This window comes from Brachyhypopomus gauderio, unplaced genomic scaffold (genome assembly GCF_052324685.1).
Source record: "Brachyhypopomus gauderio isolate BG-103 unplaced genomic scaffold, BGAUD_0.2 sc99, whole genome shotgun sequence".
Taxonomy (NCBI): domain Eukaryota; kingdom Metazoa; phylum Chordata; class Actinopteri; order Gymnotiformes; family Hypopomidae; genus Brachyhypopomus; species Brachyhypopomus gauderio.
In genome coordinates, this window is record NW_027506920.1 from 512,153 (window position 1) to 537,796 (window position 25,644).

At 43.1% G+C, this 25,644-nt stretch overlaps 2 protein-coding genes across 6 annotated transcripts in view; one reads left to right on the plus strand and one right to left on the minus strand.

Annotated features, from left to right (window-relative positions):
- dock5 (dedicator of cytokinesis 5) overlaps positions 1 to 25,644 on the plus strand; it is a 167,383-nt gene that overhangs the window by 64,636 nt on the left and 77,103 nt on the right. For all 5 annotated transcript variants that reach the window (XM_076992920.1, XM_076992916.1, XM_076992917.1 and 2 more), the window contains 2 exons: positions 21,844 to 21,916; positions 22,077 to 22,219. In XM_076992920.1, the coding sequence (XP_076849035.1) occupies positions 21,844 to 21,916; positions 22,077 to 22,219 (216 nt within the window). The remainder of the gene's footprint in view (positions 1 to 21,843; positions 21,917 to 22,076; positions 22,220 to 25,644) is intronic.
- On the minus strand, positions 11,874 to 18,171 carry LOC143497110 (uncharacterized). The gene is made up of 2 exons (XM_076992887.1): positions 12,296 to 18,171; positions 11,874 to 12,014 (listed from the first exon to the last, which is right to left on the minus strand). Exon 1 carries the CDS (start codon positions 18,169 to 18,171, stop codon positions 12,538 to 12,540), a length of 5,634 nt encoding a protein of 1,877 aa, XP_076849002.1. The 3' UTR covers positions 11,874 to 12,014; positions 12,296 to 12,537.

The window sequence follows — 25,644 nt, forward strand, 5'->3', positions numbered from 1 at the left end:
AATTTACGCCCCCTCATTTGATTGGCTTATACTGACTAGGTAGTGAAGAAATTAGCATTTTTGTTGGATACATTTTAAAGTTCAGACTCTTCTGAACGTTTTGATACCACATATGTGCATGTATGTGAAAAATCCAGGGACTAGTTCGCGCTCAAAGATGTGTGTGATTTTGCACATTATGCAAATTAACTCGAAATCTAAGTGGGCGGAGCTTAATGGTTGTATATTAATTGTCCTATTGAATTTAGTCAAGGAATGTATAGGAACTGGAATTTTGGTTCTAGGACTTACGGTGTAGGAGATATGGACAAAAAGTCAATATGGTCTGCTATAGCGCCACCATCAGGCCAATTTGGGTCCCTGTATGGGAATCTGGTCCTTGGAGTTAACTGAACCTTTTTGCCAAGTTTGGGGTTTCTAAGCATTACGGTCTAGGCTGCACAATGCGTTTTAGGTCAAAAAATGGGACAAAGAATAATAATAAGAAAGAAAATATAGCCGCAAGCGGCGATTGGCGGGTTCACACACAAATAGGCATATTTTGGCCTCAATAGGCAAAAGGAAGCCCAAAAGGTCCTTTAGACCTAAAAGTGAAAAGAAGCTGTTTGGGTTTGGCCAGTGTGTGCTCTACAGATAGTGTGTGATGACATCTGCGTGTGTCAGAAAGGGAGACACAGAAATAGCACATCTGGCTAGGGCTGCATCTATGTGAACAATATAGGAAGGCCTGAATGTGTCTATACATGATTGGGCCTGTATATTACAGACAGAGAGAGATTGAGGGTGCCAGAGACTATGCTTTGTTAATTCACTCCTTGCACACCTTGCACACCTAACATGACTGCCCGTGTATTCAAAGTATGAATGTAGTCTGCAAAGCCTGCCATAACATGACTGACATGACTGGCATGACTGACATAACTGATATGACTGGCATGACTGAAATGACATCACTAGCATGATGAACAAAAGTAATATGACTGATATGATTGAAATAACTGGAATGAGTGACATGACTGGCATCACTGTAATGACATGACTGATAAGACTGACATGACTTATGTCTGACATGACTGGACTGACATGACTGATATGACTGGACTGAAATGACTGACATGACTGGACTGACATGACTGTTATGACTGGACAGATATGCATACAAACTATACATACATTTAGGTAGTTTGTGTGTGTGTGTGGTAGTGTATGTACTCAAACTATGACAACATATACTAATACATACATACATAAGTATACATAGAAACTATACATACATATAGGTATAAAGGTGTGTGTGTCTGTGTGTTTGTGTGAGAGAGAGACAAAAAAGAAGCCAAATGTCAGTTTGTATGAGCATGTGTTAGTCACTGAGATATGGGTGGGTATGGCTAGGGAAGTGTCATTGTGAATACTATAGGAAGGCCTGCTTGCGCCTGTATGTGTGTGTGCCTGGTTAATAGACACAGAGAGATCTAGGTAGCCAGAGCAATGTTTACTTAGGGCACAGAGATGGGAGGGGGAATGTGGGTGAGAGTGTGAGAGTTTCAGCTTGCGTGCGTGTGAGAAGGAGAAGGTGACAGAGGGACTTTACATGCATTCTTATGCATTGTATATAATACTGCACTGTAGAGCCATACGATAACCGATTTAGATGAAACTTGACAAATTTGTTCAGGATGGGATTCTGAATGGGCTTGTGCATTTTGGTCAGAATTGGGTAAAATATGAAAGAGCTTTAAGAATATGAATATTATATGTATCGATGCTGTCCATTAAAAAAATTATTTAGCAGGTATAAGTGTCCTCAAATCCAAAATCTTTGGATTGTTTTTTGATTTCACACTCTGTAGAGTATTATAAGACTTTGCTTGACATGATAGTATGAAAATCCTAGGAGGAGTATGAAAAGTGATGATTTCAAACTATTATTAACTTTAAATAAACTGTGCATTTTTTAATAGGACATGTAATGGGAAAGTTGTTCGCACTACTGCAAGGAATCAAAAGAGTCCAATTGCATGTTCCCAAGTGGAATTATGTAGGGGATACACTTGCTTTTTTTGCAATAGCGCCCCCCAGTGGCCAATCGACACCCGGCTGGATTATGTCATAGGGGGTGTGCACTTGTCCACACCCAAGAGGTTTCGTGCAGATCGACCAATTGTAAGCCTGTCAAACGCGTGCCGATCACTGATTGGCCGATTACGTCAGCCATTTTGGAAGTATGGCATGTCTGCTTTAGGACCTGGTTTCCAGAAGCCCATAGATGATGTCTGCCAAGTTTCATGTGGATCGGCCAATCTGAGTGCATGGGGCAAAATTTTGCATGTTATAGCGCCCCCTAGCAGGTGAGGTATGGCAACCTCTGCGAGCTGCCCCAGACCCTCACAGGGAAGCTGTCTGTGAAGTGCCATCTCATTACATGCAAGCAGAGGTGGGACCAAGTCAGTGTTTTGCAAGTCTCAAGTAAGTCCAAGTCTTTATACCTCAAGTCCCGAGTCAAGTCTCAAGCAAAGACACTCAAGTCAAGTCAAGTCTCGAGTCAAGACAGGCATCAGTCAAGTCAAGTCCCAAGTCTGAAACTTGGAATTTCAAGTCCTTTCGAGTCTTTTTTTTTTTTTTTTTTTTTACCAATGTTGCAGGTATATTTTAAATGTAAATAATAGACATGCGTTCTTTTTAAAGTCTGTATTCTCCTCAAATCTTGATAAAACATGTGCAACTGAAAACACGAAGTATTAAAAAAAATTAAAATTACACCTCTTTATTGCACAGTTCAATTTGTTAAACTTAGCTGCAAAAATATTCATACTTTAAACTACAATTTTCCAGAAATAAATATTCTGTGAAAAAGTCATAAGTAGAACTCCATGTTCAAATAAAAAGTGCTGATATTTTCACAGTACAATACAAAGAACCATAACAGCATTTTCCCTCTCTTCTCTTATCTGGTTTCTTGGAGAACATGTGTGAGTGACACAAGACAAACAAATATAAGAACTGAACAATTAACAGGAATCTGCAACTTTAGACATTTCAGTAAACTATTCTGCATTGCATTTCCTGGCCAAAAGTCTGTATGTCATTTGTGCACGATGAATGATGTCCCCATAGCTGAAAACTCGCTCCACTTTTGTCAATATATTTTTTTCTCGACGTAGATGTCTTCAAATACACAATCCATGCTGAGATAGAACTGGATATTATGATGGTGACAGAGAGAGGCTCTCTTCCCCGAGTTCAGATACAGAACCCAGGGTTGCCAACTCTCACGCATTGAGCGTGAGACACACGCATTTGACCGTCTTCACACGCTCTCACGCCACACGTCCGATTTCTCACGACGGAAAAAAATCTAGTTTATTTACCTCTGATCCACATCTATGATTCAATGAGTTACTAGTTCGCTCTGGCACCAACCCCTGGCGATCGATCGATCGCGATATAATACTTAATTTGTGTCCATTTTACACCCCGCCCGGTAAAAATTTACGTTCGCCAACCCCCCATTTGATTGGTTGTGCTGCAGCTCATGCACACACACGTACAGAGTATGGAAAAGCAGAGGACTGGTCTGCGTCAGAAGGACGGAAATGAAATTAATGGGGCGCACTTTATAAATATTAATATGCGTTTTAAAATTTAGATTTGGTGTAAAAAAAAATCAAGTCTTTGCAAGTAAACAGGTTCAAGTCCAATTCAAGTCCCAAGTTATTGGTGTAAAAGTCCAAGTCAAGTCTAAGTCTCTGAATATTTTTTCAAGTCAAGTCAAAAGTCTTAATATTAATGACTCGAGTCTGACTCGAGTCCAAGTCATGTGACTCGAGTCCCCACCTCTGCATGCAAGTTTTCTTAAGTTAGAGCTCCATATGCGCAAAATTTACTATTGAATTTACGCCCACTCATTTGATTGGCTTATACTGACTAGGTAGTGAAGAAATTAGCATTTTTGTTGGATACATTTTAAAGTTCAGACTCTTCTGAACGTTTTGATACCACATATGTGCATGTATGTGAAAAATCCAGGGACTAGTTCGCGCTCAAAGATGTGTGTGATTTTGCACATTATGCAAATTAACTCGAAATCTAAGTGGGCGGAGCTTAATGGTTGTATATTAATTGTCCTATTGAATTTAGTCAAGGAATGTATAGGAACTGGAATTTTGGTTCTAGGACCTACGGTGTAGGAGATATGGACAAAACGTCAATATGGTCCGCTATAGCGCCACCATCAGGCCAATTTGGGTCCCTGTATGGGAATCTGGTCCTTGGAGTTAACTGAACCTTTTTGCCAAGTTTGGGGTTTCTAGGCATTACGGTCTAGGCTGCACAATATGTTTTAGGTCAAAAAATGGGACAAAGAATAATAAGAAAGAAAAATCCTAACAATTACAATAGGGTTCCCACACTATGTGTGTGTGAACCCTAAAAAAAACCTAACAATTACAATAGGGTTCCCACACTATGTGTGTGTGAACCCTAATAAGAAAAATACCAGCAATTACAATAGGGTTCCCACACTGTGTGTGTGAACCCTAATAACCAGAATAGGAAGGCTAATGGGCTTTTACAGCATTAGTGTGACGCGGGGACAGAGACAGCAGGAGGCAGAGGCTGTAACCGAAAGGCTTTATTATCCATCTCAATAAGAACACAAGCACTCAGGCCACTTGGCAGTAGAAAAGCAAAAGTCAAGAGTCCAAAACAAGAGAGGGAGTGTCCACAGGTGATTGGCGGCTTCAGTGCAGAGCAGGCTACTTCCCACGTCACGAGGCGAAGGTTGACTGCGCAGCATTGAACAGCACGACCTGTGGGCTTTTATTGAGCCCAGTACTGATGAGGAACAGGTGTTAGTATTGAGGTGACTGTGATAAGGGGAGTGACTTGGAATGAGAGGGTGTGCACTGTGTGGGAGTGGGTGTGTGTGGCTGTGAGGATGTGCTGGTGCGCGCCCTCTGGTGGTGTCCAGGCTAACCCACCGTGACAATTAGACTCTTTGAAGCTTCAAGTGTTCCAAGTGTGCCTATGTTACTGTCTGTGTTTGAATCTGCGATGCGTCGTTGCAATTGATGAAGACGCTCAATTGGGTGAAGCCATTTATTCTCTGCACATGGGTTGGTAAAATTGTTTTTAGGGTGGAATTAAATGTGGAGTCCACCTGAAGCAATAGATTTCTCTTCCCGCTGTAGAAATCCCACAAAACATTGCTTCATACATTTTTTTTGTACAAATGAAAAAGTATATTCTGTGGCCACCACTGGTACTGCACGTGGAATGCAGCCACGACATTCCAGGGTAGTCACACTCTGGATCGCACATGCTAGCGGAACCACAAGGTAAAACATACAAAATGCAAACAACTTAAGTACAGATCCAATCAATTACCTGCACATGGGTTGATAAAATTGCTTTTAGGGTGGAGTTAAATGTGGAGTCTGCTTAAACAAAACAAATGCCGCATTATAAATTGCACTTTCCAATACGAACACATTAAGGCCACAAAAAAAACAAAATAAGATGATGATGATATTACAATGTGATTTATAGATGATCTTACATATTATGTTCAATTGGTCTATGACATACAAAATAGCGCAAATATGGCTTTTAATAACTTTTCTCAGACCCACGATAGTCCCACCTACCTGCAGAAATGGAATTCTCTTCCCCCTGCAAAACTCCCACAATGCAAAATGGTATAATCCAATAACAAAATAAGTCTCAACCCATTTATGCAGGATTTATTTAATTAAATTAACAATTTCTTAACACTGTTACACCTGCTCTGAGCTAAGAACCATACTTGCAAGATAATGAGTTATAATAATAATAATAATAATAATAATAATAATTTCCACTCACATAGCACCTTTCAGAATACCCAAGGAAGCTTTACAAACAAATAGTAGAAACAAAAAACAAGAACTAAACAAATAACAAAAAATTAAGAAACCCCATAGAACGGACCTAGCTTAGAAAAGTTTGGTGGAAATGTTGAATAAATAAGTGAGTTTTTAATTCAACCTTGAATGTATTGAGAGATGATGAGAGACGGAGAGAGGAGAGAGAGAGGTGAGGAGGGGAGGAGAGAAAGGGGAAGAGAGTGTGGGGCAACCACTCTGAAAGACCAACCACCCATAGTGTTTAGCTTAAATCTGGGAACAAGAGACCAGTGTCTGATGACCTTGGCCTGCGAGTGGGAACATGTAGGAGGTTGGCCAGATATAAGAGTGCCAAGCTGGAGAGCGCTTTAAAAGAAATTCTAAGATTTTGTACTGGATACAAAGGTTTATAGGAAGCCAGCGAAGAAGTTCTAAAACAGGCATCATATTTCCGGGACAGGGTCAGAACACAAGCGATAGTATTCTGAACAGTCTGAAAGGGCCGGAGAGATTTTAAGGGAAGACCATAGAGGGAGTTACAGTAATCCAGCTTTGATGTGATAAGGGCCTGGACCAGGATCTCAGCAGATCTGAGGGACAGGGATGGATGGAGGCGGGAGATATTGTGGAGTTGGAGAAAGGCAGACTTAGTAAGAAAGTGACAAAATGACAAATGACAAAAATGGATCAAACAGAACACCAAGTATCAGCAACAGTTAAGGATGTCTTAGTGAGGGAAAGGACCACAGATTTAGTGCTAACGATGAGATACTCAGTCTTATGTGCATTTAATACGAGCACGCAGCCACAGGTTGAGTTCACAGATGCACTTGGTGGTTGATGGAGGTGGGAAAGGGCCATGTGGTTTGAAGCTGAGATAAAGATAAAGCTGAGTGCCATCCACATAGAGAGGTTCAATCCATGCTATCGTATCAACTCGCCAAGAGGCAGAATATAAATGGTAAAAAGCAGTGGCATCGAAGAACCAAACTTGGGGAGATGGACTGAGCTGAAGAAAACAGGAATGCTAGAAGACAGATGATTGGTGGAATAAAAAGCAATCCACGATGGATGTTTCAAGGCCGACGAGCAATACCAGCGGAGAGACGCATGTCATATATAGAGCAATCCAGCCGATATGGAAAATACAGATTGTAAAGTTCTCCCAGGGAGTAAACTTGCTGGAAGTCCTCAACAAAAACCTGAAAGTAGCATAAGAGCCACAGCTAACACAGAAACCAGCATAGCAGACACAATTGCTATAGTGGAGAAGCTAATACTTACACCGACCAGAACCACAGACTGACAAATGGCAATGGATATCACTGATCGCAGACTTGAAACAGACAACAGACTGAGAGAAGGGAAACTCACTCACTTGTGTTGAGTCGCAGGGAACTGATCGATGCAGACAGAGAGTTCCCCGGGAAAAACACATTTTGCAGAGTGAAAACACATAAGCTGAGTGAAATGTTGTAGTAAAGTCGCACAACTCAGAATAGATCCACCATAAGCAATTTCCATTTAATCCAGAGATGTAAAAGTGTAGAGCAAGATATGGAGGAAATAATGAGCGGAAAAAATAAATAAATAAATAAGAATAAGCAAAGAAAATAAACATTGGTAAAGGAGCAGCAAACACAGACGCACACAGTGTACTCTTTACCCAGAAGCGTAAATTAGTTGGATTTGAATGTAATGTATTGAGAAGTTAAAACACTTTACCATCTTCTATATATGGCCAACCTGCATTGTGTTTTCTGTCCTTTGACCATTTTACCTTAAAGGTCCATCTCTGACCTTGAAGCTAAATTGTTGCATTGCATTGTTGCTTTCTCCAACTATGGGAAGAATATTTAAGTAGAGCATTTTCTGCAATTGGTGCCTTGCCATGCAAGGCTAGTATTCTATGGACTGCTATGTATTTTAAACATACAGTGAGGAAAATAAGTATTTAGTCAGTCACCAATTGTGCAAGTTCTCCCACTTAAAAAGATGAGAGAGGCCGGTAATTGACATCATAGGTAGACCTCAACTATGAGAGACAAAATGTGAAAAAAAAAATTGATAAAATCATTTTGTCTGACTTTTAAAGAATTTATTTGCAAATAATGGTGGAAAATAAGTATTTGGTCAATAACAAAAGTTCATCTCAATACTTTGTTGTATACCCTCTGTTGGCAATGACAGAGGTCAAACGTTTTCTGTAAGTCTTCACAAGGTTGGCACACCCTGTTGCTGGTATGTTGGCCCATTCCTCCATGCAGATCTCCTCTAGAGCAGTGATGTTTTGGGGCTGTCGGCGGGCAACACAGACTTTTAACTCCCTCCAAAGGTTTTCGATGGGGTTGAGATCGGGAGACTGGCTAGGCCACTCCAGGACTTTGAAATGTTTCTTACGAAGCCACTCCTTTGTTGCCCTGGCAGTGTGCTTGGGATCATTGTCATGCTGAAAGACCCAGCCACGTTTCATCTTCATTGCCCTTGCTGATGGAAGGAGGTTTGCACCCAAAATCTCACAATACATGGCCCCATTCATTCTTTCATGTACACGGACCAGTCGTCCTGGTTCCTTTGCAGAGAAACAGCCCCAAAGTATGATGTTGCCACCCCCATGCTTGACAATTGGTATGGTGTTCTTTGGATGCAACTCAGCATTCACTGTCCTCCAAACCAAATACCAAATCCTTTTACCAAATAGTTCTACTTTGGTTTCATCTGACCATATGACATTCTCCCAATACTCTTCTGGAACATCCAAATGCTCTCTAGCAAACTTCAGACGTGCCTGGATATGGACTGGCTTAACACTAGAAGCGCCAAAGCTCCGGTCATTTGACCGCTGTGACGTCTACTAGAAGCGCCGCCTCTGGTCGACCTAATTATACCTAGAAGCGCCGAGCACCGGTCACTTGACTGCAGCAGCACAAAAAATAATAATATCTTTGCACTGGATCCAATTTCAGAACCCTCCTTTCATGACTTTTCCCAGAATTGTCCTTTTAATAAACTAGTATTTTTACATTGTTAAAAGAAACCCTGCACATGCTAGTTTCAATCGATTTCGCTCGTATCTCTGTAATATTGTCGTCGTCGCCTACACTTCAAGACTGTGATTCTCTTTTCTGCCAGCGGGTGTCGCAAAGATTCGTATGTCATTTAATATTTGGTATAACTAAATAAAGATCAATAGTTTTCAAAACTAAATTATTCAAAGTTCAAACTGATTATTGTGTAAAGACAAAACGGAATTCGTCCGTTGAACGAAAGTGAAAGTGTTTCACTTTCCAAAGTCTTAAAATATATACTTTATTTATTAATATTATTTAATATATACTATATATAAGTTTACATCAATGGTTTTCAAACCGTGAGAGCGTCTTGCTTTGCCTAATAAATGCTTTAGTAGTTTGCAGGAATTCTGCGAATGGTAATTAGCCTACTTATCAAGTCAATATCTCAAAGAAATGATCTCTTGGGTATAATCCCTCTTCGCCAGGGCTAGCTGTTAGATACATACATTATGTATGGCTGCTTTTGACACACTGGCATTACAAAAGAATTAAGCAGAATGCAAGTTACGTATGTAAATGCATACCTTTGCGAGCGAACCTGAGATGATGGCATGGGCGGTGCTGTTATGAACACTTTATTCACAATAGCATTCATGAGGCAACGTGAGCTATAAATTCGTCGGGACGCGGCTACACAGTTTGAGTGAAAACTCTGCTTGGGCGATCGAACAGCAACACAGTTTGCTTGAAAGCTCGGTTTTGGCGTTTGAACAGCAACATAGTTTGCGTGACTCCTCGGTTTGGGCGTTTGAACAGCAACACAGTTTGCTTGAAAGCTTGGTTTGGGCGATCGAACAGCAACACAGTTTGCTTGAAAGCTCGGTTTTGGCGTTTGAACAGCAACATAGTTTGCGTGACTCCTCGGTTTGGGCGTTTGAACAGCAACACAGTTTGCTTGAAAGCTCGGTTTGGGTGATCGAACAGCAACACAGTTTGCTTGAAAGCTCGGTTTGTGTGATCGAACAGCAACACAGTTTGCGTGACTCCTCGGTTTGGGCGTTTGAAAGGTTGCATAGTGCATTATAAAAATGGCACAGAGAATCATGTACACCCCAAAGCAAGTGCTGGACATGCTGTGCAATATTGATGAGATGGAATCGGAGGGCGAACAATGTGAGGTGTCGGATGGAGAGGGCGAAAGTGAAATGGATCTGAATCTTGAGTCTGATTCAGAATCGGACTCTGAAACTGAGTGTGGTGGTGACTCATTTCAGGCCAAAGACGGTACGGTGTGGTTTGAAACTGCTGGCAAACCTCGGGGTAGAGCACAAGAGTGCAATATTGTGAGAGAAACCCCAGGGCCTACGTGTTATGCCAAAACAAAATTAAAAGTCCACTGACCAGCTTACTGTGTTTGATTGACACAGAAATGTGGGGCGCAATTCTGAAATACACAGAGGCAGAGGCTGAACGAAATAATGCTCAGTTCAAACTAACAGCTGACGAATTGAAAGCATTTGTGGGTCTCGTTTATTTGAGAGGTATAACAGCCGGTAAAAGCATGAAACTTGATGAATACTGGTCTGCTGACTTAGGAAATCCCATTTTCAAAGAGACAATGTCTAGACAGACATTCAGAGATATCATGCGCTATCTGCGCTTTGATGACAAGAGCACAAGGGCTGCCCGCCTTGCGACTGATAAATTTGCTATGATCTCGGAGATATTTGATAAATTTGTGAAAAACAGTATTGCTTCTTACACGCCCGGTGAGAACATAACTGTTGATGAGCAACTGTTCCCAACTAAAGCTCGCTGTCGTTTCACTCAGTACATGGCCAATAAACCCGATAAATTTGGGATTAAGTTCTGGGTGGCCGCTGATGTTGAAACAAAATATATGTTGAACGCCATTCCCTATCTAGGAAAAGATGAAAGCAGGCCAGCTGGTCAACGGTTGTCTGAAAATATTGTGTTGCGTTTGATGGAGCCTTTCACGGGTAAAGGAAGAAATGTAACGACTGACAATTTCTTCACTTCATTGGCACTTGCAAACACCCTTTTGGCGAACAAAACCACTATTGTTGGTACGATGAATAAAATGAGACGTGAGATGCCCCCATGTACACAGGCACAGTCTGAAAGATTTTCCACCAAGGTGTTGCGGGCTGGAAAAATAACTAACGATTTACCAGGCAAAACCTAAAAAAAAATGTATGCATCCTGAGCTCAATGCATCAGACAGTTTCAATTGATAATGGCGCAAAGAAACTGCCTGAAACTGTTTCATATTACAACACGACTAAATGTGGCGTTGATGTTATGGATCAAATGGCACGACTGTATTCGGTGAAGGGAGGCACCCGTCGTTGGCCTGTCGCGGTTTTCTACAACCTCCTAGACCTGGCTGCAATAAATGCACATATATTGTTCAAACAGTGCATGAACGTTAACCTGAGCAGACGAAGGTTTATTCTCGAGTTGGTAAAGGAGCTGTGTGCACAGCAGAAAATGGCGAAAGCGGCTAGGGCAGTGGCACAAAAGCGAATTTTACCTGAAGCTCCTTGCCCGCCCTCAAAAAGAAAACAATGCCAAGTCGGCAGATACAAAACGTATGACATCTGCCAGACATGTAAGCGACTGGTCTGTGGCAAATGTGCAAAGACTGCACCTAAGCTGTGTTTTGAATGTTGAGTTGTGTGAAGCTGACACACAAATCAAAACAAAGGGAACTTAATTTGAGGTGGTGAACGAAACTTATGCAATATACACTAAAGAGAGACGGGATGCACCCGTTGTTGGCCTGTAGCTGTGTTCTACAACCTCCAAAACCTGGCTGTAATTAATAAATATTGTTCAAACAGTGCATGAACATTAACCACAGCGGTGGAGGTTTATTCTCAAGTTCACAATTCACTACATAAATGTAACTTAATTTGAGGTGGGGAACGAAACTTATGCAATATACGCTTATTCTGCCCTCACGAATGCATTTAAGCAAAGCTAGACAGATAGCTAACAGGAATTCCAAGAAAAATTGTGAGCTTTGTGAAAAGAATGATTCGTTCGCATCCTTTGTTCCTCGTTTAATTTTTTCTCTTCATTCTTACTTGTAAAACTGCAAATACAAACCAAATGTATTTTACGACATGTACACATAAGAAATAAACTTTGTTAATCAATAATATTGCATGAGTAAATTAATTAATCAACTACATTCACTCAAAAAAAACCTTGGCTAGCATAGCATTACGAGCTAACAAACACACAAGTACAGTACGAATCGCGGCAAAACAAACGGTGCAAACGCTATCAATAAATGTACATTTTCATTTTAAGCTTCTCCAACTAACATCATCACTTAAGATTTTATTCTAATCTTAATTATCACGAACTTACAGGCATATATCTTCCCACACTCGAATGTAAAAAGGGACAACGAAGGAGTCTACGCACACTGCGTCTTGGCTGAGACATAACTAAAAACAAAAATGGAGGATGAACTGCCACATGGGAATTAAATGCCTGCAGTACCCAAAATGTCCATGGGGGGGCAATGAATAAACAAATTTGAGTGGGAAACAGAACACTCCCCGTCTGGTGTAATGTAACTATTATACCACTAAATTCAGTCAGTACATTCAGTCAGTAGTAGCTAGAAGCAAAACCACCTCAGAAACAGGTCTAAGGTATACTCTAACAGTCCCTTGTTTGAAGATCTTCACTTCGACCTTGCGTACTTTGCCGTCCTTACTGGGCACGGTTTTCACAATTTGCCCAACAGGCCACTCACTGCGCTTCACCTCATTGTCCTTTAATAAGACAATATCTCCCTCCTGTAAATTGCGTTTTTCGCCCTGCCACTTTTTCCTGGTTTGCAGTGTACACAGGTACTCATGCCTCCATCGCTTCCAGAAAGTTTCTGCTAAGCTCTGGACTTGCCTCCATTGGCTTTTGTAAAGGTCCTTCAAGTCAAAGTCTCCAGGAGGAGATGGAGTAATGCTGGCCTTTTGCGTCAGAAGCATCGAAGGAGAGAGTATTTCTGGCTTCTCAGGGTCTGTAGAGACATCAACTAACGGTCTGGCATTCATTATGGCCATCACTTCTGCTAAAAGTGTGGTCAAGACTTCATGAGAGAGACGAGCAATGTTATCTCTTAACAGCATTCCATCTAGGATGCGTCGAGCGATGCCAATCATCCTCTCCCACGCACCACCCATGTGGGATGAATGAGGAGCGTTGAATGTCCACGTACAGCCTTGACCGTGTAGATAGTTCCTGATTTCTAGATCATCTGTACTGATTTTCAGTTCCTTGCAAGCTCCTATAAAATTTGTGCCTCTGTCGGACCGGAGATGTCTTACAGGCCCTCGGATAGACAGGAACCGTCGCAGGGCATTGATGAAGCTTGAAGTTGACATAGATTCAATAACCTCAAGATGAACTGCTCTGGTGCTTAAACAAGTGAACATCACGGCCCACCTCTTACTCTCAGCACTGTTCCTTCTAGTGTGACGTGATGTGACGCTCCATGGCCCAAACACATCTAACCCTACATAGGTGAATGCCGGATCTATTGTCAACCTGTCCATAGGTAGATCTGACATTTTTTGTTCCTCCGGCTTACCTCTGAGCTTCCTGCAGGTTACACATTTGTGTATGACACTTGAAACCAATCTTTTGCCTCCGATGATCCACAGTCCTGCTGAACGCAGCGCACCTTCAGTCAAATGTCGTCCTTGATGAGCCACTTGTATGTGGTGGTGTCTGACCAATAATGTGGAGACGTAGTGCTTTGCTGGAATAATTAATGGATGTTTTTCCTCGTCTAGAAGATCAGCTGAAGACACCCGACCTCCAACCCTAATCATTCCATCTTTATCTATAACCGGACTTAACTTTCTCAAAGAACTTTGTTTGGGGAGTTCCCGTCCTTCTAACATGCAGGTGATTTCATCTTTGAACTCCTCTTGTTGAACACATTGTACGATGTTGATTTTGGCTTGAGTGAATTCTGCTGAAATGTCTTTTTTCTTACAATAGTGCCATCCTTTGCAAGTGTCTGAACATGCAGAGTGAGAGTAGAACTTTGCAATGTGAATGAGAGTAGCAATGCCTCTCACAAGAGATTTCCATGTAGAAAAGCGGTTGAACCGGTGCGACCCTAGATATTTTCCTGCCACCTTTGTGGCATAAGTAGTTGCCTGTGGTCGAACCTCATTATCCATTTCTGGCTCAATAAGCTCAAAGCAACTTGCATTAAACTCTTCTCCTGTGTCTGTGTGTCTTAGGAAAGATGGTCCAGACAGCCAACTGGTGTGCTGTAGCAGTGCTGCTGGAATAGGTCTGGTTCCATGATCTGCTGGGTTTCGTTCTGTACTCACATAATGCCACTGATCTGGTTGAGTAGATTTCCTGATGCGTATAACTCTGTTTGAGACATATAAGTAGAATCTACGAGATGTGTTGGTGATGTAACCGAGTACCACTCTGCTGTCAGTAAAGAACTTAACTGCACGTAGGTCAACATCCATCTCTTTAGCAATCAACTCTCCCAATTCCACAGCTAAGACAGCAGCGCACAACTCTAAACGTGGGACTGTGTGAGCAGGGCGTGGTGCCAATTTAGATTTGCCGATAATAAAGCCAACATGACTCTGCCCACAATTGTCTACAACTCTAAGATAGGCTACGGCTGCTATGGCCATCATAGATGCGTCTGAGAAAATGTGTATCTCTCTTTTCTGGGTGAGTGATGGTGACACCTGTACATATGGCCTGTGGATGCGGAGTTGCTCAAGATCAGTTAGAGAATCAGTCCATGTCTTCCACTGCGTCTCTTTGTCAATTGGAAGGGGAGCGTCCCAATCACATTGCTCTGCAGAAAGTTCTCTGACTAATGCTTTCCCTTGCATGGTTACGGGAGCAGCAAATCCAAGGGGATCGTACAGGCTATTGACAGTGGACAGAATGCCTCTGCGAGTGAATGGCTTTGCTTCACGTGAAACTTGAAAGGTAAAACTGTCAGTTTCTAAATCCCAGCTCACCCCTAGACTTCGCTGGAGAGGCAGAGGATCTATGCCTAATTCTAGGTCTTTTAAGTCTTTTGCTCTGTCTTCAGTAGGGAAAGCTTCCATAACTTGATGGCAGTTAGATGCTATCTTATGTAATTTGAGATTACATTCTGCAAGCATTTCCCTTGTTTCTCTCAAGAGACTGATTGCCTCCGCTACAGTGCTTACAGACGTCAGTCCATCATCAACGTAAAAGTTTCTCATGACAAATTGCTTGGCGTCTACTCCATGCTCTCGCTCACCTTGCTCAGCTGAACGTCTTAAGCCATAGATGGCTACTGCTGGCGACGGGCTGTTACCAAAGACATGCACTTTCATTCTGAATTCTGTTATATCTTTGTTGGGATCATTGTCTTTGTGCCAAAGAAACCTCAAGTAGTTTCTATGATCATCCCGCACAACGAAACAATAAAACATCTGCTGCACATCTGCTGAGAGTGCCACCTGATCCCTCCGAAAGCGCAAGAGGACACCTAAGAGCGAGTTATTTAAGTCTGGGCCACTCAGAAGAGTGTCATTTAAGGATATCCCATTGTGCTGAGCACTTGAGTCAAAGACTACTCTTATCTGCCCTGGTTTTTGGGGGTGGTACACACCAAATATAGGGAGATACCAACATTCCTCACCTTGTTTTAGAGTAGGTGCCGGCTCTGCTTGGTCACTATCAAACATCTTCTGCATGAAGGCAAAGAAATGGTCTCTCATGGTTGGCTTCTTCTCAAGTGTGTGTTGTAGAGTACGAAGGCGTTTAAGTGCTTGCTCTTTGTTATTTGGAAGGGGATGACGAGGAGAGCGGAATGGCAGTGGCGCCACCCAGTGGTTCTCATTGTTCATGTACATCTCTTTATCCATGATGTTGAGAAAGATTTTATCTTCAACTGACAATGCAGGCATGTCATCATCAGGGCTTCTTTGGAAGACAGTGTCCCCCAGTTTTTCAGGATGACATCTTGTTTGGTGCAGCTGTGAGGGAACACACAATTTCTCCTTTACCTGAATGTTATTTTTGCAAGGGCTGAGAAAAGATGAGCGTCCATTCTGTAAGATGTTGGTTTTGAAGATACTGACATCGCTGGGTTTGTGGGCTCCACCCAGACAAACTTCTCCAACAATGACCCAGCCTAGGTCTAGCCGCTGTGCATATGGAGCATTATGGGGACCGTTGTGCTGCTCACGTACTTTATGCAGACTAAGAATGTCCCTTCCTAGCAGGAGGAGAATAGGAGCACTGGGATCAATGTCTGGGATTTTGTCTGCTATGGAGCTAAGGTGAGAGTAGTACTGTGCGACCTCTGGTGTCGGAATCTCAGATCTGTCATCTGGTAGCATGTCACATTCAATTAGAGTTGGAAGCATTACCTGAGTTTTCCCATCAATTGCTTCAATTGTTAAATTGCTTGCTCTGCGTCCTGTAACCTCCATGGTGCCTGAACATGTTTTTAACATGTAAGGGAATGACTCTCCTCGGATGTCAAATAATTCAAAGAACTCAGATTTTGCAAGCGACCGGTTGCTCTGGTCATCCAAGACTGCATACATCCTCTCAGCTTTCTCAGGATGGCTGGAAGGATATACATTTACTAGACAGATTTTGGAACAAGATCTAGGTCTGAAGGACTTACCACAAATCTCTGTGCACTTCGCTGTGACTGGAGGTGCTGCAGTGTCCTCTCTCTCCCCGCCATGCTCTGTCTCAGTTTTGGAGCTTTCTACCAACCAGGGAGGTGGACCAGGATGCAGTGCAGAGGTATGCGAGTCACTGTTACACTCTATGCATCTGACTGATACTTTGCAATTTTTTGCTATGTGATTACTGGAACCACAGCATCTGAAGCAAATGGACTTCTCCTTCAGGTATGCCTTTCGTTCGTCTATGTGCTTATTTCTAAATCCACGGCACTTGGACAATGGATGTGGCTTGTTGTGAATAGGACACTGGTCGTGTGGATTATCTGTTATTCTTTCCTGATTGATGCATTTGGCTACCGGCATGGCTGCTACTTCAGTTTTTCTCACTGTCGCCGGTGACCTTTTGTCATACCTCACAGGTTTCTCTGTCTTCAGAGATGTCGAGTTGGTTGACGTGGAGAATGCAAAACTTGGATCGTTTCTTGTCTTTGCATGGCTGCAGATGAATTGTGTGAAGAAACTGAAGGGTGGAAAGGATACATGATGATCTTCTTTATACCTAGAGCCCTGTGTGATCCATCTTTCCTGTAAACTGTAAGGGAGCTTTTCAACAATAGGATTGACACCTCGAGCTGTGTCCAGATATGCCAGACCAGGTAAACGGCCTCCCAGTTTCGCTGATTCGATCTCCATCAAGACATCTCCAAGCTCTCTCAATCTCTGACCATCCTTATTTGAAATTCTAGGGAATTCTTCGAGTTTCTTTAGCAGGGCATGCTCTATGACTTCGGAACACCCATAACAGTCCTCTAATCTCTGCCACAACATGTTAACACCAGCTGCAGGATTATGAACATGCACTGACCTGATTCTTTTGGCTTGCAGAGATGACTCTGGTCCAAGCCATTTTGTCAAGAGGTCAAGTTCTTCCCTAGCATTTAAGTCTAGATCTCTCATGACACTTTGGAAGGAAGATTTCCATGCCCAGTAATTTTCCGGACGGTCATCAAATTTCAGCAGCCCGGAACACACCATCTCTTTGCGGATGAGATATCTGGTTAGATCACCTGTTTGCGGGTTCTGAAATGCATGGTCAGAGAGGCTGGAAGCATGAGACCGTGTGAGAGGGTAAAAACGCGACCCTTCTGCTTTCAGAATATCACAATTTGTGTTATCTTCTACATGTGGCTTTCTCGCAAGACATGGAGATGCATGGGCTTCTAGTGGCACTGAAGATGTATTTGGCTGAGGATGTTCTACATCCTTAGGAGTCAACTGGGGCAGAACTGAATCTGCTGGTTGCTGCTGAGCGTACTGTGCAAAGGAGTGACTATATACATAGTCATTAGTGCGCTGAACTGGGTCTTGAGTAGTTATCTGAGCTAACCCTTCAACTTGCTCCTCTTCAGCTTCCGCTGCTGATTCATATACAGCTGCCTCGGCTGAGGCTGCAACTGCTGCTCTCTCCAACTGTAGCACATATAAGTTTGCTTCGACATCTGCCTTACGCCTTGCTGCTTCTGCAGTGATCTTCTGCTGTTCTTCCTCTATTTTTGCTTTTTCTTTTAGCATAGCTGCTTCTTCCTTGGCATATGTGAACTGAGCACGAGCTGCCTCCGCTTTAGCTCTTGCTCTAGTAGCTGCCGTGCTGGCTGAACTCCGGCTTGTTCGCCCTGAGGACCTGGAGCCAGAGACCTGTGACCTTGTCTCGAAGGTTTGCTCGGACTCTCTGACTTGTTCCATTTTGAGTATTGAAAATTACTTGTTTAATTCGCTTGATTGCAGTATGCTGACCGTAAGAGTTCCCTTGTCTTCAACCGCAGAAAAAATGCCTTTTTACTATTCTGCCCTCACGAATGCATTTAAGCAAAGCTAGACAGATAGCTAACAGGAATTCCAAGAAAAATTGTGAGCTTTGTGAAAAGAATGATTCGTTCGCATCCTTTGTTCCTCGTTTAATTTTTTCTCTTCATTCTTACTTGTAAAACTGCAAATACAAACCAAATGTATTTTACGACATGTACACATAAGAAATAAACTTTGTTAATCAATAATATTGCATGAGTAAATTAATTAATCAACTACATTCACTCAAAAAAAACCTTGGCTAGCATAGCATTACGAGCTAACAAACACACAAGTACAGTACGAATCGCGGCAAAACAAACGGTGCAAACGCTATCAATAAATGTACATTTTCATTTTAAGCTTCTCCAACTAACATCATCACTTAAGATTTTATTCTAATCTTAATTATCACGAACTTACAGGCATATATCTTCCCACACTCGAATGTAAAAAGGGACAACGAAGGAGTCTACGCACACTGCGTCTTGGCTGAGACATAACTAAAAACAAAAATGGAGGATGAACTGCCACATGGGAATTAAATGCCTGCAGTACCCAAAATGTCCATGGGGGGGCAATGAATAAACAAATTTGAGTGGGAAACAGAACAACGCTAAAGAGAGACGGGATGCACCCGTTGTTGGCCTGTAGCTGTGTTCTACAACCTCCAAAACCTGGCTGTAATTAATAAATATTGTTCAAACAGTGCATGAACATTAACCACAGGTTTATTCTCAAGTTCACAATTCACTACATAAATGTAACTTAATTTGAGGTGGGGAACGAAACTTATGCAATATACGCTAAAGAGAGACGGGATGCACCCGTTGTTGGCCTGTAGCTGTGTTCTACAACCTCCAAAACCTGGCTGTAATTAATAAATATTGTTCAAACAGTGCATGAACATTAACCACAGCGGTGGAGGTTTATTCTCAAGTTCACAATTCACTACATAAATGTAACTTAATTTGAGGTGGGGAACGAAACATATGCAATATACGCTAAAGAGAGACGGGATGCACCCGTTGTTGGCCTGTAGCTGTGTTCTACAACCTCCAAAACCTGGCTGTAATTAATAAATATTGTTCAAACAGTCCATGAACATTAACCACAGCGGTGGAGGTTTATTCTCAAGTTCACAATTCACTACATAAATGGAACTTAATTTGAGGTGGTGAACGAAACTTATGCAATATACGCTAAAGAGAGACGGGATGCACCCGTTGTTGGCCTGTAGCTGTGTTCTACAACCTCCAAAACCTGGCTGTAATTAATAAATATTGTTCAAACAGTGCATGAACATTAACCACAGCGGTGGAGGTTTATTCTCAAGTTCACAATTCACTACATAAATGGAACTTAATTTGAGGTGGTGAACGAAACTTATGCAATATACGCTAAAGAGAGACGGGATGCACCAGTTGTTGGCCTGTAGCTGTGTTCTACAACCTCCAAAACCTGGCTGTAATTAATAAATATTGTTCAAACAGTGCATGAACATTAACCACAGCGGCAGAGGTTTATTCTCAAGTTCACAATTCACTACATAAATGGAACTTAATTTGAGGTGGGGAACGAAACTTATGCAATATACGATACATGTAAATCACCGAATGGTGATAACGCTCGGTGATAACACGGTCGTTAGGACGTGGGATCACACATCGGCTATTCACCGATCAAACACCTCATTTGAAACGGCAACACAATACGGCAAGATAAAAAAGTGAACATTAGAGAGGACAGAGGCAACTATATTCGTGAAGCCATCCGTATCATTTTAATAATTTTGCGTTTTGTTACGCAAAGGTACATAGCCTACCTTTTATAATGATATTTTTGTAATTATTTTGCCTATTTATGCTTTTTGTTCTTTGTCTAACACATAACATTATAGACATTTATTTGTAGATTTGTTATGTTCACCATAGCCTACAATTCACTAACATACACAACTTTTAGACATTAAAACTTGAAATGGCGTAACATTGAGTATACAAACAAACTTGCTTTAGCTCGGTCTACGGGCTTCACTTTGCTACTCTGAGTATCGAACAAGCTTTTTGTGGATGTGGGGGTGGAAGGCTGCAGCGCAGTCTGTTTCATTAGCAAGACAAAAGACGTGAACACTTCACAGTGGGGGTGCGGGCCAGTGGGTTAGTGGTGTGGCGAACGTACATGATAATATAGTGACATATATGCCAACAGAATAACACACAGACAAATAAGCAAACTATTACACTAACCAAGCAAACTATTACACTAACCAAGAAACAAAACTGAAACTATATTTTGCATTTACGTTTTCGCACAAACCAGGAAATGCAATATGAAACTAAACAAAACTGACAATGGGAAAGCTACTGAGAACAAGGTCACAAGGCACTGATTCTAAAAGGTTTAGTCACATTAATTTGTTAACATATTGACGTTACGTGCAAATGTCACCATTACGAATATTTTGTTTGGGCGGCTCATTCTTCCTTTTGTGCAAAACGCCATCTAGCGTTAATTATGTGTCAGTACCAGCTCCCCTGTGTAAAGACTCAGCGGTCTTTTGACCGCCCGAGGCGCGCTTTAAGTAGGTGAAAACAACACGGCGCTAGTAGGAGGTGGTGAAATCGGTCAGATGACCGGCCCTCCGCGCTTCTAGGTATAAGTATGTAAATGAGGCGCGGCGCTTCTAGTGTTAAGCAGGGGGACACGTCTGGCACTGCAAGATCTGAGTCCCTGGCGTCGTAGTGTGTTGCTGATGGTAGCCTTTGTAACGTTGGTCCCAGCTTTCTGCAGGTCATTCACTAGATCCCCCCTTGTGGTTCTGGGATTTTTCCTCACCGTTTTTGTGATCATTTTGACCCCACGGACTGAGATCTTGCGTGGAGCCCCAGATCGAAGGAGATTAGTAGTGGTCTTGTATGTCTTCCATTTTCTGATTATTGCTCCCACAGTAGATTTCAACACCAAGCTGCTTGCCTATTGCAGATTCAGTCTTCCCAGTCAGACAAAATAATTTTCTCAATTTTTTTTCACATTTTGTCTCTCATAGTTGAAGTCTACCTATGATGTCAATTACAGGCCTCTCATCTTTTTAAATGGGAGAACTTGCACAATTGGTGACTGACTAAATACTTATTTTCCCCACTGTATGGGTCTATATAAAAAAGTATTTTGTGTTGCTTGTTGTAAATGGTACAAACCAGAAGGTTGCACAGTCCACTGTTAAAAGTAACACTTGAATATCAATACTATAAAACCTAACTGGACATGAGAGAAATCCAGCTTGTCTTGCAAAATGTCAACAGGCATTTATTTATATTTTTCTGATTGCGTGTAGATAGCATGTAGCATGCTATTGTAGGTAGTTGGCTCATATTTACCTGCTTGTTGTACCTGCAGTAATGGATATCACAGATATTGCTCATGGGAAAGCTGATGATGAAGAAAAACAACATTTCATTCCTTTTCAGCAGTGAGTACACATACTACCTTCAACCACATTGGTAACATTTAGGTTTCAGATTTCACTGACCTCTCAGACCTTCACAGTAATTATCAAAGACTGTTATACAAAAGTGTGCATATTCTTCTGTACTTTGCCTAAAACGATGCAATGTTTTCTGTCATTTCAGGATTGCCATGGAAACATACATCCGACAAAGGCAGCTGATCATGTCTCCTCTCATCCCATCTCGTGTTATTGGAGAAAATGAGCCTCTTACAGCAGTTTTCAACAAAGTAATTGCGACACGAGAAGTCAACCATAAAGGACAAGGTAAAGTCAGATGGACAGCTTTATCAAAGTTATTTGTTCTTATCACCTTGTAATATCAATCTAGTAGCATGTTGGACCTTGTTTGGCCTTTCTTCATTAAGAGGAACAGACCATTAAATAAATGGGGGTTGGGGGATGGGGTGCTGGATTTTCGTGTGCGATTATTTTTAAATTATTTTTAGGTTTGGGTATTTGTGATAAACTGAACGTTATCTGTAGGTAACACCTAATATACATGCACAGTACACCAGTACACAAACATAAACACATTTTATATTTAAAATATTTTACATGGTAGTGTCCATGCAGATGACCGTTCAGCCCACATTCAACAACTCAATTCAACAATGGCCACAAATCTAGTTTCCAAGACAAATACTGTGTCACGAATTTGGGCACATTTTGGTTTTTAGCCAAATGACCAGGGACATCTTAGAATTAACCATCCATCTGCGTTTGCCGAACTTGGCAGCAGCACACCTGCGTTAGGAGGCACAACCTCAGGTCAGCAGCGACTCTCCGAGGCCTTTGCGAGAGGAGCGAAGTACCAGCGTGACAGCAAGCAGTGGCGAGCGCTTACTGACAGTGTGACTTGCTATTTGGTTGAAGAAATGGTGCCGTTTCGTACTGTTGAGAAGCCTGCATTCAAAGCCATGCTGCAGGCTTTTGATAAACAGCGATCCCTGAAATCAAATCAAATCAAATATATTTGTATAGCGCTTTTCACAACATATGTTGTCACAAAGCGCTTTACAGGATTTACAAGGTTAACAATACTATGGGTCCAAATCCCTAATTAGCAAGCCAAAGGTGACAGTGGCAAGGAAAAACTCCCTAGATGGTGGGGATTAGGAAGAAACCTTGGGAGGACCAAGACTCAAAAGGGAACCCATCCTCCATTGGGCGGCCCGTTAACACACAAATTACACAAAAACAAATTATACAGATGAATACACAAGTCACAAACAAATCACACAATCAGGCTAAGTATAAGGTAACTAGAATGAAAGTTCTGGGTGTTGATATTGTCAATGTAAATGTCTTGTGATGAACGCCAGGTTTTCATTCCATGTCGGAGTGATGATACTGGTATTGTAGGCTCCGACTGCAGTGTTACTCCCCAGGTGAACCTCGGATGTATCTAACAGTGAAGGAAGGCACAATACGAGACTTGAAAAACGTTGACTGTTTCTCAGCAACAACTGATATGTGGTCAGTGATGGCTAAGTTACCTTGAGAAAGTAATCCGATTACTGATTACTCCTTTTAAAAGTAACTTAGTTACGTTACATATTACTTGATTTTAAAAGTAACTACGTTAGATTACAAGTTACTTTAGTAGTTACATTCAGCAGCAAAATTAATTTTTCCAATACTCACTTTATTGGAAGTGTGACGGGCAGGGTGAGCGAAAATAAATGGAAGCGATCACGCCAAGTCTCAGGGAAATAGGATGGTTTAATATGTAAAGTGCGCAAACCAAAACCCGTGAACTGATCCGAATTAAGGATATAATAACCAGCAGTCAACTGGTACAAAGACAAGACATATATAGACGAACAAACGACCCTCAGGTGAGACGGATCGCGGGCTCCGCCCACCTGAGGGACGAACACAACGCCACACCCACAGGACAAGCTGCTGCTGTAGACGGGGGCGACCAGTAGGGGGCCGCCGTACCGTGACAGATCCCCCCTCCAAGCCGCACTCCCCTCCACCGGCTGTGCGGCCTACAGCAGCAGCACACAAAACAAAGGGGCAGGCAGGCAGGGACAAGGGACACACCCCCTGTAGTCCCGGAGCTGAAACACAAAACACAAACAGGTTAGCTCACCTACCTGGGCGGGACCCTGGACCGACTGGGCCGTCAACAAGACAAAACCACGCCCCGGTCGGTCACAGGGCCCTCACGCCCTAACCGGCCTTAAGCCGCATAGCCCCACAGGTGCGAGGACGGCGGGCCACGGCTCCGTGTCCGTCCGGGGTGTATGTGTGCAGGTTACCTCCCTGGGGCGTGGCCAAGTCGCCTCCTGGACCTACCTCCTCCCGGAGCTGGCCCCTGCCTTCTGCTAGGGGCCACCCCAGCCTCCTGGGGAGTCAGCCCCAGCCGGAGCCTGACTTTACGAGGTGGACTCCTCCACCAAACCCAGGAGCGCCAGAGACCGAGGCCCAGAGTACCCTTATCGCGGGCTGGGGAACAACCCCCAAGGGCCTCCTGGTCACCCCGAGCAGGAGGGAGGATCTCCATCCTCAGCAGGAGCTCTTCGGACCAGAGCCCTATCGTCCCCAAACATCCGGGGGCCCCAGCCCTCTAGGGAGGGGCTCTTTCCGACCGGGCTCCGGTCACCCCACAACATAAGGGGGCTCCTGCCAGCTGGAGACCCCCACAAGGTCCAGGACTGCCACGATCCACCACCAGGGAGAAGCACCTGCACATAAAACACAAAAAGCACACACACACCCACCCACACCAACACAAAACACATACGCGCACTTACCCTGACCATCTCGGCACCCCGCATCCGGGGGGAGGGGTCTCCATCTCAGCAGGAGGGGACACCAAACAACTCACCTGATGCATCAGGAGAGGGGCCCCTACCGGCTCCGGAGAACACCCTCGACTCCCTGGTCAGGGCCTCCCTTAGGAGCGACGCCCTCCGTGCCACTCCCCGTGGCACGGGACCATCACTGGTCCACCCCCACACACACACTCAAGGGGGAGGAGCATGTGTGGAATTACACACAACAATACACAAGCACGCTAGGACAAAAACACACAAAGACTAGACAAAAGCACAGTGGAAAACGGCAAACGGACAGGACACACACATGCGCGCTCTACACAAACAGTGGTGACGCGCCGCTCAAGTTCGCAGTCGCTCCCCACATAAAACACTAGACACACGGGGGAGCGAGGCGACCGTGACGAGCGGCGACAGCGTCACACACAACACATTCAACAATCAACACCAGCGAGCGACGCACAACGTTCCCTACATCCGTTCACTCACACACACACACATGCACACACATGTGACCACACAACACGAAGAGCCCGACCGGGGTCGACTGCCCTGGTCACCACCGTGCTGCACACACACACAACGTTTCAGCACGGCGGGGCTCTTCAACAACAAACAAAACACCATGCAGACAAACACTTACCACGAGACATGACCACGAACGAAGGAAAAAGCAAAGGAGACTGGCGGCTTCCGAAGGTGGCTGGTTATTCTGTGACGGGCAGGGTGAGCGAAAATAAATGGAAGCGATCACGCCAAGTCTCAGGGAAATAGGATGGTTTAATATGTAAAGTGCGCAAACCAAAACCCGTGAACTGATCCGAATTAAGGATATAATAACCAGCAGTCAACTGGTACAAAGACAAGACATATATAGACGAACAAACGACCCTCAGGTGAGAC

Excerpts from the sequence above, each read along its gene's own strand:
- LOC143497110 (XM_076992887.1), bottom strand. The coding sequence starts at position 18,171 with ATGCTAAAAGAAAAAGCAAAAATAGAGGAAGAACAGCAGAAGATCACT.